Below are 13,038 nucleotides of genomic sequence, written 5' to 3'. Positions count from 1 at the left end.
CTTTAGAGCCCGTTCCTATGTCCTTAGTGCCCCCAGTGCCTCCTTCCCATGTCCTTAGAACCCCTTCCTATGTCCTTAGTGCCCCCAGTGCCCCTTCCTATGTTCTTAGTGCCCCAGTGCCTCCTTCCCATGTCCTTAGTGCCCCCAGTGCCTCCTTCCCATGTTTTTAGTACCCCCAGTGCCTCCTTCCCATGTCCTTAGTGCCCCCAGTGCCTCCTTCCCATGTTTTTAGTACCCCCAGTGCCTCCTTCCCATGTCCTTAGTGCCCCCAGTGCCTCCTTCCCATGTCCTTAGTGCCCCTTCCTATGTCCTTAGTGCCCCTTTCCCTTAGTGCCCCCAGTGCCCCTTTCCCTTAGTGCCCCTTTCCCTTAGTGCCCCCAGTGCCCCTTCCTATGTCATTAGTGCCCCAGTGCCTCCTTCCCCTTTCCCTTAGTGCCCCAGTGCCTCCTTCCCCTTTCCCTTAGTGCCCCAGTGCCTCCTTCCCCTTTCCCTTAGTGCCCCAGTGCCTCCTTCCCCTTTCCCTTAGTGCCCCAGTGCCTCCTTCCCCTTTCCCTTAGTGCCCCAGTGCCTCCTTCCCCTTTCCCTTAGTGCCCCAGTGCCTCCTTCCCCTTTCCCTTAGTGCCCCAGTGCCTCCTTCCCCTTTCCCTTAGTGCCCCAGTGCCTCCTTCCCCTTTCCCTTAGTGCCCCCCTTAGTGTCTCTTCCTATGTCCTTAGTGCCCCAGTGCCTCCCTCCCATGTTCTTAGTGCCCCCAGTGTCCCTTCCTATGTCCTTAGTGCCCCCAGTGCCTCCTTCCCATGTCCTTAGTGCCTCCAGTGCCCCCCTTCCCATATCTTTAGTGCCCCCTTCCCATGTCTTTAGTGCCCCCAGTGCCTCCTTCCCATGTCTTTAGTGCCTCCTTCCCATGTCCTTAGTGCTCCTTCCTATGTCCTTAGTGCCTCCTTCCCATGTCTTTAGAGCCCCCAATGCCTCCTTCCCATGTCTTTAGAGCCCCCAGTGCCTCCTTCCCATGTCCTTAGTGCCTCCAGTGCCTCCCTCCCATGTCCTTAGTGCCCCCAGTGTCCCTTCCTATGTCCTTAGTGCCCCCAGTGCCTCCTTCCCATGTCCTTAGTGCCTCCAGTGCCTCCTTCCCATGTCCTTAGTGCCCCCAGTGCCTCCTTCCCATGTCCTTAGTGCCCCCAGTGCCTCCTTCCCATGTCCTTAGTGCCTCCAGTGCCTCCTTCCCATGTCCTTAGTGCCCCCAGTGCCTCCTTCCCATGTCCTTAGTGCCCCCAGTGCCTCCTTCCCATGTCCTTAGTGCCCCCAGTGCCTCCTTCCCATGTCCTTAGTGCCTCCAGTGCCTCCTTCCCATGTCCTTAGTGCCTCCAGTGCCCCCCTTCCCATATCTTTAGTGCCCCCTTCCCATGTCTTTAGTGCCTCCTTCCCATGTCCTTAGTGCTCCTTCCTATGTCCTTAGTGCCTCCTTCCCATGTCTTTAGAGCCCCCAGTGCCTCCTTCCCATGTCTTTAGAGCCCCCAGTGCCTCCTTCCCATGTCTTTAGTGCCCCCAGTGCCTCCTTCCCATGTCTTTAGTGTCCCCAGTGCTCCTTCCTGTGTCCCACTCACTGCCTTCCAGCCTTTGTTCCACACTCTTCCCCGAAGCTAGCCAGCCTACCTCCCTCCCTCCAACGCCAAAGCCTGCCTCCCCCCCAACCAGACCCCGCTGCTACTACCTACCACCGCTTCAAACACCCCCAGGTCTGCCGCCGGCCTACAAACCTTCTTCCCGACGTCAATTCTGACGTCGGAGAGGAAGTTCCTGCGTATAGCCTATCGGCTTCTGGTATGTTGTGTATATCCTCTTCGGTAAATTCAGATGCAAAAATATGTTCAGTTTTTCAGCGATGGCTTTGTCATCCTTTAGCACTCCCTTTATTCCATGGTCATCCAATGGCCCCACCGATTCCTTCGCGGGTCGTTTCCCCTTAATATAGCGAAAGAACGGCTTGAAGTTTTTTGCCTCCTTGGCTTTTTTTTTTCTCGTAGTCTCTTTTGGCCCCTCTTACCACCTTATGGCACCTACTTTGATGATGTTTGTGCTTTTTCCAGTTTTCGTACGTTTTTGACCTTTTCCATTCCTTAAACAAAGTCTTCTTGTCTCTGATCGCTTCCTTCACCGCTACAGTGAGCCACGCCAGTTCCTTATTCTTTTTCCTCTTGGATCCCTTGTTGATATGTGGTATATATAGATTTTGCGCCTCGGTGACTGTGTCCTTAAAAAGGAACCATACTTGCTCTAGTGTTTTTATAGTGCTTATCCTCTTCTTAATTTTCTTCCCCACCATGAGTCTCATCCCTTCGTAATTCCCTTTTCAGAAGTTCAGTGCCGTGGCCGTCGTTCTGAATCAATGTTTTGCCCCTGTGTCCAGGTTGAAGTGGATCATATTGGGGTCGCTGCTTCCCAGCGTCCCTTCTACTTCTTCACCTTGCACCGGTCCTCGTAGTCCATTTAGTCCGTTCTTGGCATGTTAGGGATTGGGTTAGAGAGTGCTACTAAGAAAGGGATTGAAAGTTCAGGGGCTAGTTTTGAGTTAAGTATGAGAAGTTATATGTTAATGTACCTGAACAGAAATAATTTCAACTGGCATGCTGGAGAGGTCAGTTTGGTCCTTCTGCTGTCATTTATTGTTTGGCCTCACACTGACATGTTTGGCCTCACACTGACATGTTTTGGAGGAGGGGGTAGTTAGTAGGGCTGTGGAGTCGGACTCAATTTTGGGTACTGGAGTCGGAGTTCTGGGTACCAGAAACCGAGGAGTCAGAGTCGAAGGATTGATCTATCAACTGCACAGCCCTGGTAGTTAGAGCTTCCCACTCTCAGAACTCTACCTGTCAGTAACAGTTATTGAAGGTGATATTCATCTGGCGAAAGGCAACCCACATAAAGTGTTTTTCCAGTGACCAGCTTTGAATATCCAGGAGTTTTGGGCTAGAACTAACTACCAGCTAAGCGAATATTCATCGTTAGCCAGTTAAGACAATAGCAAGCAAAGATAGGCCTACTATTTATGTGGTTCGATTTGCCCATTAAACTTAGCTGGTTGGCGCTAAATATTGTTGGTTTTGTGCAATATAGCTGGCTAACTTTTCAGTGCTGACTGTGAATATTCAGTGGAGAAAACTGATTATCTCATAAGAATTGCCATACTGGGACAGACCGAAGGCCCATCAAGCCCAGTATCCTGTTTCCAACAGTTGCCAACCAGGTCACAAGTACTTACCATTTAAGAACATAAGATTTAATGCTGCTGGGTCAGACCAGTGGTCCATCGTGCCCAACAGTCCGCTCATGCGGTGGCCCTTAGGTCAAAGACCAGTGCCTTATTTGAGTCTAGCTTTACCTATGTATGTTCTGGTCCAGTAGGAACTTATCCAACTGGTCAGCGGCCTTTTCTGGCCAGTTAAATAGCTTTGAATATCAGAGAGTTTGTGTTTAGTGATAAATAAATGTAACTAAATAGAAAACAGTAAGAAGAGCTACCCTCACTTTGTTTTGCCTGTTCTATAGGGAGCAGTTAGCAGAGAGTATCTTGCATGAGGGTAGCTCTGGCTGTCGAGTGGTGGAAAAGTTTCTGAAGATTCTGCAGGTGGTGGTCCAGGAGCCAGGACAAGCATTCAAGCCTTTCTTACCCAGCATCATCTCATTATGCATGGAGCAGGTGTACCCCATCATTGCAGAGGTAGGAGAGCAGACCTGGCATGAGGGGAGGGAGGCAGTTGCAGATTATCTCTTCTCTCCGAAGAGTGGTAGGGAATGATTAGAGAATTATTTGATTGTATGTATTTTTCTATGCACTTACCTATTTACAGCACATTTGCTTCTTCCCCTGCCCCCAACAAAGGTGCCTGTGTGCCTTTATAAAATAAGTTCCAGTGCAATAGGAATGGCATCCTGAACCTTAGGATACTCTATCCATTCTCACGAGCATACTGCAGAAAGATGTCAATCACAGCTTTTGAAACCTCCTCCAGGAGTCTGCTGCCCCCTTCAGTTTCTATTTCTGTAGTAGAGCATGAAAAGTGTCTTCTGATCTGCTTGGTTTATTTCTTTTTTATTTTACAATGGTTTTGCAATTTTTCACTCTAGTCAATGGTCTTTTTCATGAAAGACCTCTAATCTATCCAGAGGTCTGCTTTTCCACTTGCCTCCTCATCTTCAGCACTAATAACCAACTATAGACCAATAGAATAGATTCCATTTATTATAAAAATCATGGAAGGATTGGTACATACCCAATTGATGGAATATCTTGATCAGTTCTCTCTCCTACATGAAACTCAGTCTGGTTTTAGACCTTTGTTCAGTACCGAGACAGTAATTGCGGCTATCCTGGATAATTTACATCTCCTGTTTAGTAAGGGCCTTAATGCCCTGATCATGCAATTCGATATGAGCTCGGCATTTGACTTGGTGGACCATGGGAAACTGCTACAATGCTTAGATGCAATTGGTATCAGAGAAGAGGTGCTAGACTGGTTTTGAGGTTTCCTTATGTCCCGCACCTATCAAGTACGTTTTAATTACTATCTCTCTGATACCTGGAGCAATCCATCTGGTGTGCCGCAGGGGTCACCACTATTCCCCATTGCTTTTCAATGTCTGCATGTCTTCATTAAGTGCGCAATTGACCCAGCTGGGGATAAAGTTATTTAGTTACGCAGATGACTCCACGATCATAATCCCATTCGCTAACTCTCTCTCAGAAGTTACTCCCAAGGCAACAGAAGTACTAAATTTGATGGAGCAATGGATGACTGAATTCAGACTGAAACTTAATTCAGATAAAACAAAATTTTTTATAGCTTCGCCACTCCCGCTTGATACCAAAACATCACTATGCATCAATAAACTTAGTTATCCTATTCAATCCACTATAAAGGTATTGGGTGTAACACTGGACCAGAGCCTAACCATGAAAGACCAGGTGGACTCCATAATCAGAAAGGGTTTTTTAACTCTCTGGAAGCTTCAGTCCATTAGAGCATATTTTGATGTGTCATCATTCAGAATTCTGGTACAATCCCTCATACTGAGTCAACTTGATTACTGTAATATCGCCTATTTGGCAATTTCCCAGAAGAATATGCAGCGACTACAACTGGTGCAAAATGCAGCGGTCAAACTGATTTTCGGGTTGAAGAAGTTTGACCATGTAACACCTTCCTACCAACTTCTGCACTGGCTGCTGATGGAGGCGCGTGTGAAGTTTAGATTTGATTGTTTTTGCTTTAAGGTACTATTCCCCCTAACTATATATCTGACCTTTTCTCTTTCTCAGCCAACAGACAGAAAAGAAGCTCACACTTGAATTTTGTTTCCCCTCCGGTTAGAGCAGTGGTCTCAAACGTGCGGCCCGGGGACCACATGCGGCCCGCCAGATACTATTTTGAGGCCCTTGGTATGTTTATCATAATCACAAAAGTAAAATAAAACAGTTTCTTTATCAAATGTCTCTTTAGCTATAAATTATTAAGACTTAGCCAAAAGGAAAGATGTATAAACTATAAAGTGTTTTACCTCATGCAAAATCAAAAATCTGAGTCCCCCTACAAATCAAAAATGTGGCCCTGCAAAGGATTTGAGTTTGAGACCACTGGGTTAGAGGATGCAAATTTAAAAGACATCATCAACATGGCAGCATTATGAGGTAAAGATCTGAAACAATTTCTTACGCCTACTACTTATGGGGAATTTAGGAAACGCCTAAAACATATCTGTTCCTGAAGTATCTAGGCAACTAACCTGCACAATCTTATTCCACAATAACTGATCCCTAGAAATGTTAATCACCACCTTTAACTTGTAAACCGCATAAAACTTCACGGTCCTGCGGTATATAAACTGTTGTTGTTATTATTATTATTATCTCAAGGTGGTCACAATGGATGCATCTCTTTATGCTTGGGGAGCACATATGGATGGCCTTCAAACCCAGGGTCATTGGTCTGCCAGGGAATGGAAATTTCACATCAATTTCCTAGAACTCAGAGCGATGTATTATCTTCTGTGCTCTCAAGTCCTCCTCCTTCACCCAGACCAACCAGGTAGCAATGTACTACATAAACAAGCAAGGAGGTACGGGCTCTCTCCTCCTATGCCAGGAAGCACAGAAAATCTGGCTTTGGGCAACAGGTCGCAATCTTTTCTTAAAGGCTGTCTACATTCAAGGGGAGAAGAATTCCCTAGCAGACAACCTCAGCAGAATTCTTCAACCTCACGAATGGACTCTCAACTCTGCAGCTCTTATCTGATCTTTGCTCAATGGGGCACTCCACAAGTGGACTTATTTGCAGCTCCACACAATCACAAGCTGCCTCAGTTCTGCTCCATACTTTACTCTCCTTACCATCGGGAAGCAGATGCCTCTCATACTCAAAACTCTGTACAAATTCAAACGAGAGTCAGCCACAATGATTCTCATTGCTTCTTGGTGGCCCAGGCAGCATTGGTTCTCCCTTCTACTTCAACTCAGCTCCAGGGAGCCAATACCTCTGCAAATTTTTCCTACTCTACTTACACAGCATCAAGGATCTCTTCTACATCCCAATCTGCAATTATTACACCTGACAGCTTGATTTCTCTCAAGCTGAATCCGTCTCAGTTACATCTCTCTCAGCCTGTATGCAATATTATTGACGCCTCCAGTAAACCAGCCACTCAACAATGTTATCAACAAAAGTGGACTCGGTTTTCTTCCTGGTGTCTTCTTCATCATCACGATCCAACTTCCTTCTCAGTGGAATTGGTGTTGGATTATCTTCTTCATCTGTCTGACTCTGGACTCAGATCTATATCTTTCAGAGTCCATCTCCAGTGCTACTACAGCTTTTCACATGCCAGTCACATGCCTCTTACTTTGGTCTCCAGATTCATGAAAGGATTTTTCAATGTGAAACCACCTTTCAAGCCTCCTCCTGTAGTCTGGGACCTTAATGTAGTTCTTTCCAGGTTGATGAAGACACTATTTGAACCAATGGCCTTAGCTCATCTCAAGTTTCTTACATGGAAAGTTGTTTTGCTTATCTCGCTCACTTCTGCCCGGAGGGTCAGGGAGTTACAAGCGTTGGTGGCAGATCCATCCTTCACAGTTTTTCACCATGATAAAGTGATTCTATGCACGCATACAAAATTTCTTCCAAACATTGTCACAGAGTTTCATTTCAATCAGTCAATTGTTCTCCCAGTTTTTTTCCCTAAGCCTCATTCTCATGCTGGAGAAGCGTGCTTTGGCCTATTACATCGACAGGACAAAGCCACATAGAACCTCTCCCCAACTTTTCATCTCATTTGATCCTAACAAGTTGGGGCAACCTGTTTCCAAGAGAACGATTTCCAACTTGGTTGTGGCCTGTATATCATTCTGTTATACCCAACTGGACTGTGCCTGGAAGGCAGCTCACAAAGTCCGAGCTATGGCAGCTTCTGTAGCTTTCCTTAGATCTACTCCTATTGAAGAAATCTGTAAAGCTGCCACTTGGTCCTCAGATCATACATTCACCTCGCAGCATTGTCTGGAGTCTTTCTCCAGACGGGATGGTCACTTCAGCCAGTCATTACAAAATTTATTTTCTTAATGGCCAACTTTCCCACCATTCCATTCTAGTTAGCTTGGAGAATATGTGTGAGAATATGCTGCCTGCTTGTCGTGGGATAAAGCATTGTTACTTACCATAACAGGTGTTATCCAGGGACAGCATGCAGATATTCTCACAACCCTCCCACCTCCCCTGGTTGGCTTCTTAACTAGGTTATCTTAATAGAGGGACTGCGCGCCTAGGTCGGGCAGGAAGATACTCGTGCATGCGCGGTGTGGGCTGTTCACGAACTTTCCAAAACTTAAGTTGCGGTTCACTTTTCAAGTGTCCATACCAGGGTTCCGTCGATGATATCACCCATGTGTGAGAATATCTGTCTGATGTCCCTGGATAACACCTGTTACGTTAAGTAACTGTGCTATCAAAAACTTCACTGGCTGCCCTTGGAAGCACGAGTTTTGTTTAAATTTTTTTGCCTTTGCTATAAATCAATTTTCGGCTTGGCCCCTATATATCTGGTTTCTCAATTTAATCTGGACAGTTCCATCAGGTCCACACGCAGAATTCATTTGTTCTCCTTTCCATCATTAAAGGACTGCCGCTACTAAAGATTCCTGGACAGAACTCTTGCCTCTCAGGCAGGTACTGTAAATGGAACAACTGGCTGGCTAACATCATCACCCACTCCTCATCTTACCTCAGTTTTAGAAAATCAATAAAAACAAATTTGTTTAACCGATTGTAACCTATGAATCTAGTGTATCTCTCCTCCCAACCTATACCTTATTTTCGATGACTTTGCATTGTAACTTCTTCGACATTGTATTGTAACTACTTCAATGACTTTGCATTGTAACTACTTCACTGTTTGTCCAGCGCCTCTTGTTGTAAACTGCCTCGAACTACCATGACTATGGCGGTATATAAAAAATAAAATTATTATTATTATTATTATGGCTTCAGCATCCTGTTCCAGACATGAAACCAATATTTCTCTCTGTTTCAGTGGTAACAAACAATATGTACTCTGTGTGCTATCCATGTTATGCTATGTCACAAGTCTCTGAAGCTTGTCTATTATTCAGCTACATCTTTATATATGTGCCTTTTAAGGTCCTAACTAAAATTGTATGTAATACATATTGGTTATGGGGCCCCCCTTATATCCTGCTTAATACAATTAGCACAATCAACTCGCTTCTCTCGGTCTCTAAAGCAAGCCAGACCTACCATCTGCACCTTAAGGGATGCCACTGCTAATCTTTTGTTGCACTCTAGATTCTCCTTACTGCACCAGCGCTGAAAAGTATCCCATGCCATTGCATATGCTGAAAAAGTGGATGGTTTCTTGGCGTTTAGTAAGGTAGTAATGACCATTTCTGAATATCCTTTCTTGGCTAGTGCCAAATGCTCAAGCACTATGGTGTAAGACCAAAGCGACTTGGATGTTTTAGAGCAGTCGGCCCCTGAATGAGTAAGTCCAGATACACCTGGAGCCGGAGACATTCATCCACTTGTAGGCATACTATATTCACGTACCACAAACACCTGGGCCAATCCAGGGTACCAGATCACCCTCCCTGGGTGGATTACTATGTGATAGACCACCATGTCTATCAGGGGCCATGGAGGAAACATATAGCAGGCTAGACTCTGGCCATGGTTGTAACAGGGTGTCCAACCCGCATCTCCGGTCTTGTATATTCGGCTGAAAAACTAAGGCGCTTTCTTGTTGTGTGCCATTGCCATCAGATCGAACATTGGATATCCTCAACGTCCTACAACATTTTGGAATGCCCACAGGGCCAATGACCACTCTCCCAGGTCCAATGTTTGTCTGCTGAGGTAATCCACTTGCACATTGTCAACTCCAGCTACACTTACTGCCATGATGGTTCACAGATTATTTTCTGCTCAAGCGTAGTAGCTTCCCCTCTATTGGTATGATGTGCTTCTGGTGCCTCCCTGCCAGTTGACATAGGCCACTGCTGTGGCATTGTCTGAGAATACTAGCACCAACTCTATGTTTTATGTATCCTTTACTATACTTATTGTAGTTCTCCCTACTTCCCTTATGTATTGGTACATCATGTCTGTCTGTGTTGGTTTTAGTTAATAATTAAGACCCTGTTTTAATTGTAAATTGCTTTGAATTAATGATATTGCAATACATCAAAATTGTAATAAAATTTGAAACTTGTTTCTCAGAGCCATGCAGACCGCTCTCGGTTCTAGCCTGTTTATCGACCACTTCTGCTAGAATGGTGTCCATTTCCCTTGGACCAGGTGACCACCATAGAGTGCCCCCTAGCTGAATTGGCTGGCATCCATTGTCAGTGTGACCCTTTTGCTAGAGACTGTGGGTGGAGTCCATTGTCAGTGTGACCCTTTTGCTAGAGACTGTGGGTGGAGTCACAAACTCATGCTGCTGTGGGCTGCCTCCATCCAGGGTAGAAGGGCCTGTAGAGAGTCTCTCTGGGGAGACCAACGAGACAACAGCACATCCTGAAGCAGACACATATGCGCCCTTGCACAAAGCACTACTTCTGTGGCAACCACCATCAAGCCCAGAACCTATAGGTAGTACCACGCTTTTGATGCTGGCTGTGACAGGAAGTTCATAATTTGCCCCCAAAGCTTCTGCCTGCGTGCTTCTGGTAAAAAAAAAAAAAATCAAGCAACTCAGCCTACCGCAGCGTTGAAGAGAACTCCCAGGTATTCCAAAGACTGAGTTGGGACTAACTGGCTCTTTCGAAAGTTTACAATCCAGCCCAGACTCTGCAAAGTTTGCACACCTGTTGCCACTGCTCTTTCTCCCTGACCACATACTGCATTAAAATTAATGTAAATGCACTGATTCTACAGCTATGCAAGAGAAACTTTTCACCAGGTCTGGCACAGTGTAGAAGAGTTGGTCAAGAGAAGTAGATGTCTGCAAGTACCCCCCTCTCTCTCCCCTTTGGATACCTTCATCGGTCATCCCTCCCACTTCAACCCAACCCAGCCCCCTTACCCACACTTAAAAACTTTTCCCTAGTAGTCTAGTGGCCCCCAACCCCCTTTCCCCAACTAAAAATAAAATTAAATCCCTAGTGACAGATGCCCCACCTCTTTGTACCTTAAGAGGCAAGAGCTATGCTTAATCCTGCCTACAACACTGCCATTTTGAAAAATGGTGGTGCCCTGCAAGGTGCATTATCCCAGGACAAGCAGGCAGCATATTCTGTCACATGTGAGTGATATCATCCACGGAGCCCTGGTACGGACAGCTTTAAAAGTGCATCACCACTTTAAGAACTTAAGAAAGTTCACAAACTTCCCGCACCATGCATGCGTGAATGCCTTCTCACCAGATGCAAGCTCGCGGTACCTCAGTTCTTAGTTTTCCATGGAGCTAAGAAGTCGTGTTTTTGAACGCTGTTCAAAAAATTTTGTATTGCCTCCCCGCTCACACGTTATTTCTTCTGTTTTTATAATTGTTTTAAGTATACTTTCTTTTCTTAAAAAAAAAAAAAGGCGGGGAAACTTATTTTTTTCCCTCTCTTGTCTTCTTGCGGGCTTTGCCCGGCAAGGCTCTTTCGTTTTCCTCAGTCATTGAGTTTGATTTGGCTGAGGCACTTTTTCCATTGATATTCCGCCTGTTAACGGGGTTTAAAAAGTGCTGCAGGTGCCAGAGGCCAATTTCCATCACTGATCCTCACAATTGGTGTTTGCCGTGCCTTGGTCCAGAACACCGTGTAGATTCTTGTGCTTGGTGTTCTACTCTGCAGAAACGTTCCATTAAGAGCTGGAGACTTCAACAAGAAAAATTGTTCAGCAGCAGCATGGACAATGAGAAGACATCACAACCTTTGATATCAAAGACACCTACACCGGTATCAGGAGACATCGCTCCGTCTGGTAAGCCAGCTAAGAAGCCACCAGCTCACTGATCATGAGACGCATTGGTTAAATCCAAGCCTAAGCCTTAAACCTCTAAATCTTTTAAACCGTCTTCTTCATATCAAAGGTGTTTTTCTTCTAAACCTAGACTGCAGCAGAAAAACCAAAAACAGCACCCTCAAAAATCTGTCAGCAGCTCCTCAAAAGCCTGCTCAGTCTTTTTGACAGGCTTCTAGAGAGCATAGCTGCTGTTCCTATTTCTCAGCCTCTTCCTCAACCAATCGAAGGTCAGCTTCGGCTGTATTATCCTCATTGGGAACTGATGACCACAGACCTCTGGGTGCTGAAAGTCTTTCAAGAGGGATACTCTCTTCACTTTATCAATATGTCTCCAGATCATCCTTCAAGAGAGTCTTCTTTCAACCCTCAGCAGAAGTCTCTTTTTCTTCAGGAAATAGAATCCTTCCTTCTTCTCAATGCCATAGAGGAGGTTCCACCTGTGCAGAGAAACAGTGTTTTACTTCTTGTATTTTCTCATCCCAAAGACGACAGGAGGTCTACATCCAATCTTAGACCTCAGAGGCCTCAACAGGTTTCTAGTGAAGGAAAAGTTTTGAATGTTGTCCCTGGCAACTGTATATCCCCTCTTAGATCGCAATGCTCTCTAGATCTCAAAGAGGATTATGCTCACATTCCAGTGAATCTGACCTCCAGGAAATCCCTCAGATTTCAGGTGGTACACCACCTTTATCAATACAAGGTCCTGCCCTTTGGCCTTGCATCTTCTCCCAGAGTATTCACCAACTGCCTGGTGGTAATGGCATGGGCATTGAGGACTCGGGGTCTCCAGGTGTTCCCCTATCTGGATGATTGGTTGATCAAAGATCCAACCTTTCAAGGAGTGATTGTAGCATCTCACTTAACAATTCTCTTCCTTCAGCAGTTGGGGTTTGAATCAATTTTCCCAAATCCCAACTTCAACCCTCTCAGAATCTGCAATTTATCGGAGCTCTGCTAGACACCATTTATCTCAGAGCATTTCTCCCTCAACAAAGACTAGAGAATTTGGTTCAGCATCCACTCAGACTTCTCACCTGTCCTCATTCTCTGCCAGGAAAATAATGATACTACTGGGTCACATGGATTCCATGGTGCATGTTACTCCATTTGCGAGACTTCATCTTAGGACACCTGAATGGACTCTCCTATCTCAGTGGTCTCAAGCTCTCAACCCACTGTCTCAACACATTACCATCACTCCTTCACTTCGACAGTCTCTGCAGTGGTGGGTGAACTCTTCCAATCTTTCCAAAGGGTGGTTGTTCCACACACCTCCACATCAGAAGGTTCTGACAACGGACTCGTCCACCTATGCTTTGGGGGCTCATCTGGATGGTCTTCACACTCAAGGTCACTGGTCTGCCCAGGACTGCCTTTGCCATATCAATCTGTTGAAACTCAGAGCGATCTACAATGTTCTCAAAGCTTTTCAGTACATTGTCACCAAGCACGTCCTTCTCATCCATACGAACAATCAGGTCAAAATGTATTACATAAACAAGCAAGGCGGCACAGGCTCTCTCC

General features: G+C 45.6%; 1 protein-coding gene across 1 annotated transcript in view; it reads left to right on the top strand.

The window, feature by feature from the left end:
• The window catches only part of XPO6 (exportin 6), a 231,999-nt gene that overhangs the window by 187,427 nt on the left and 31,534 nt on the right, over positions 1-13,038 (top strand). The window contains 1 exon segment of the mRNA XM_033963538.1: positions 3,545-3,716. Within this exon segment, the coding sequence (XP_033819429.1) occupies positions 3,545-3,716 (172 nt within the window).

The sequence above is a fragment of the Geotrypetes seraphini genome, chromosome 11, assembly GCF_902459505.1.
Source record: "Geotrypetes seraphini chromosome 11, aGeoSer1.1, whole genome shotgun sequence".
In the NCBI taxonomy this organism is placed as follows: Eukaryota; Metazoa; Chordata; class Amphibia; order Gymnophiona; family Dermophiidae; genus Geotrypetes; species Geotrypetes seraphini.
The sequence above is the reverse complement of the archived record's forward strand: the minus strand, read 5'-3'. Positions and strand labels throughout refer to the sequence as shown.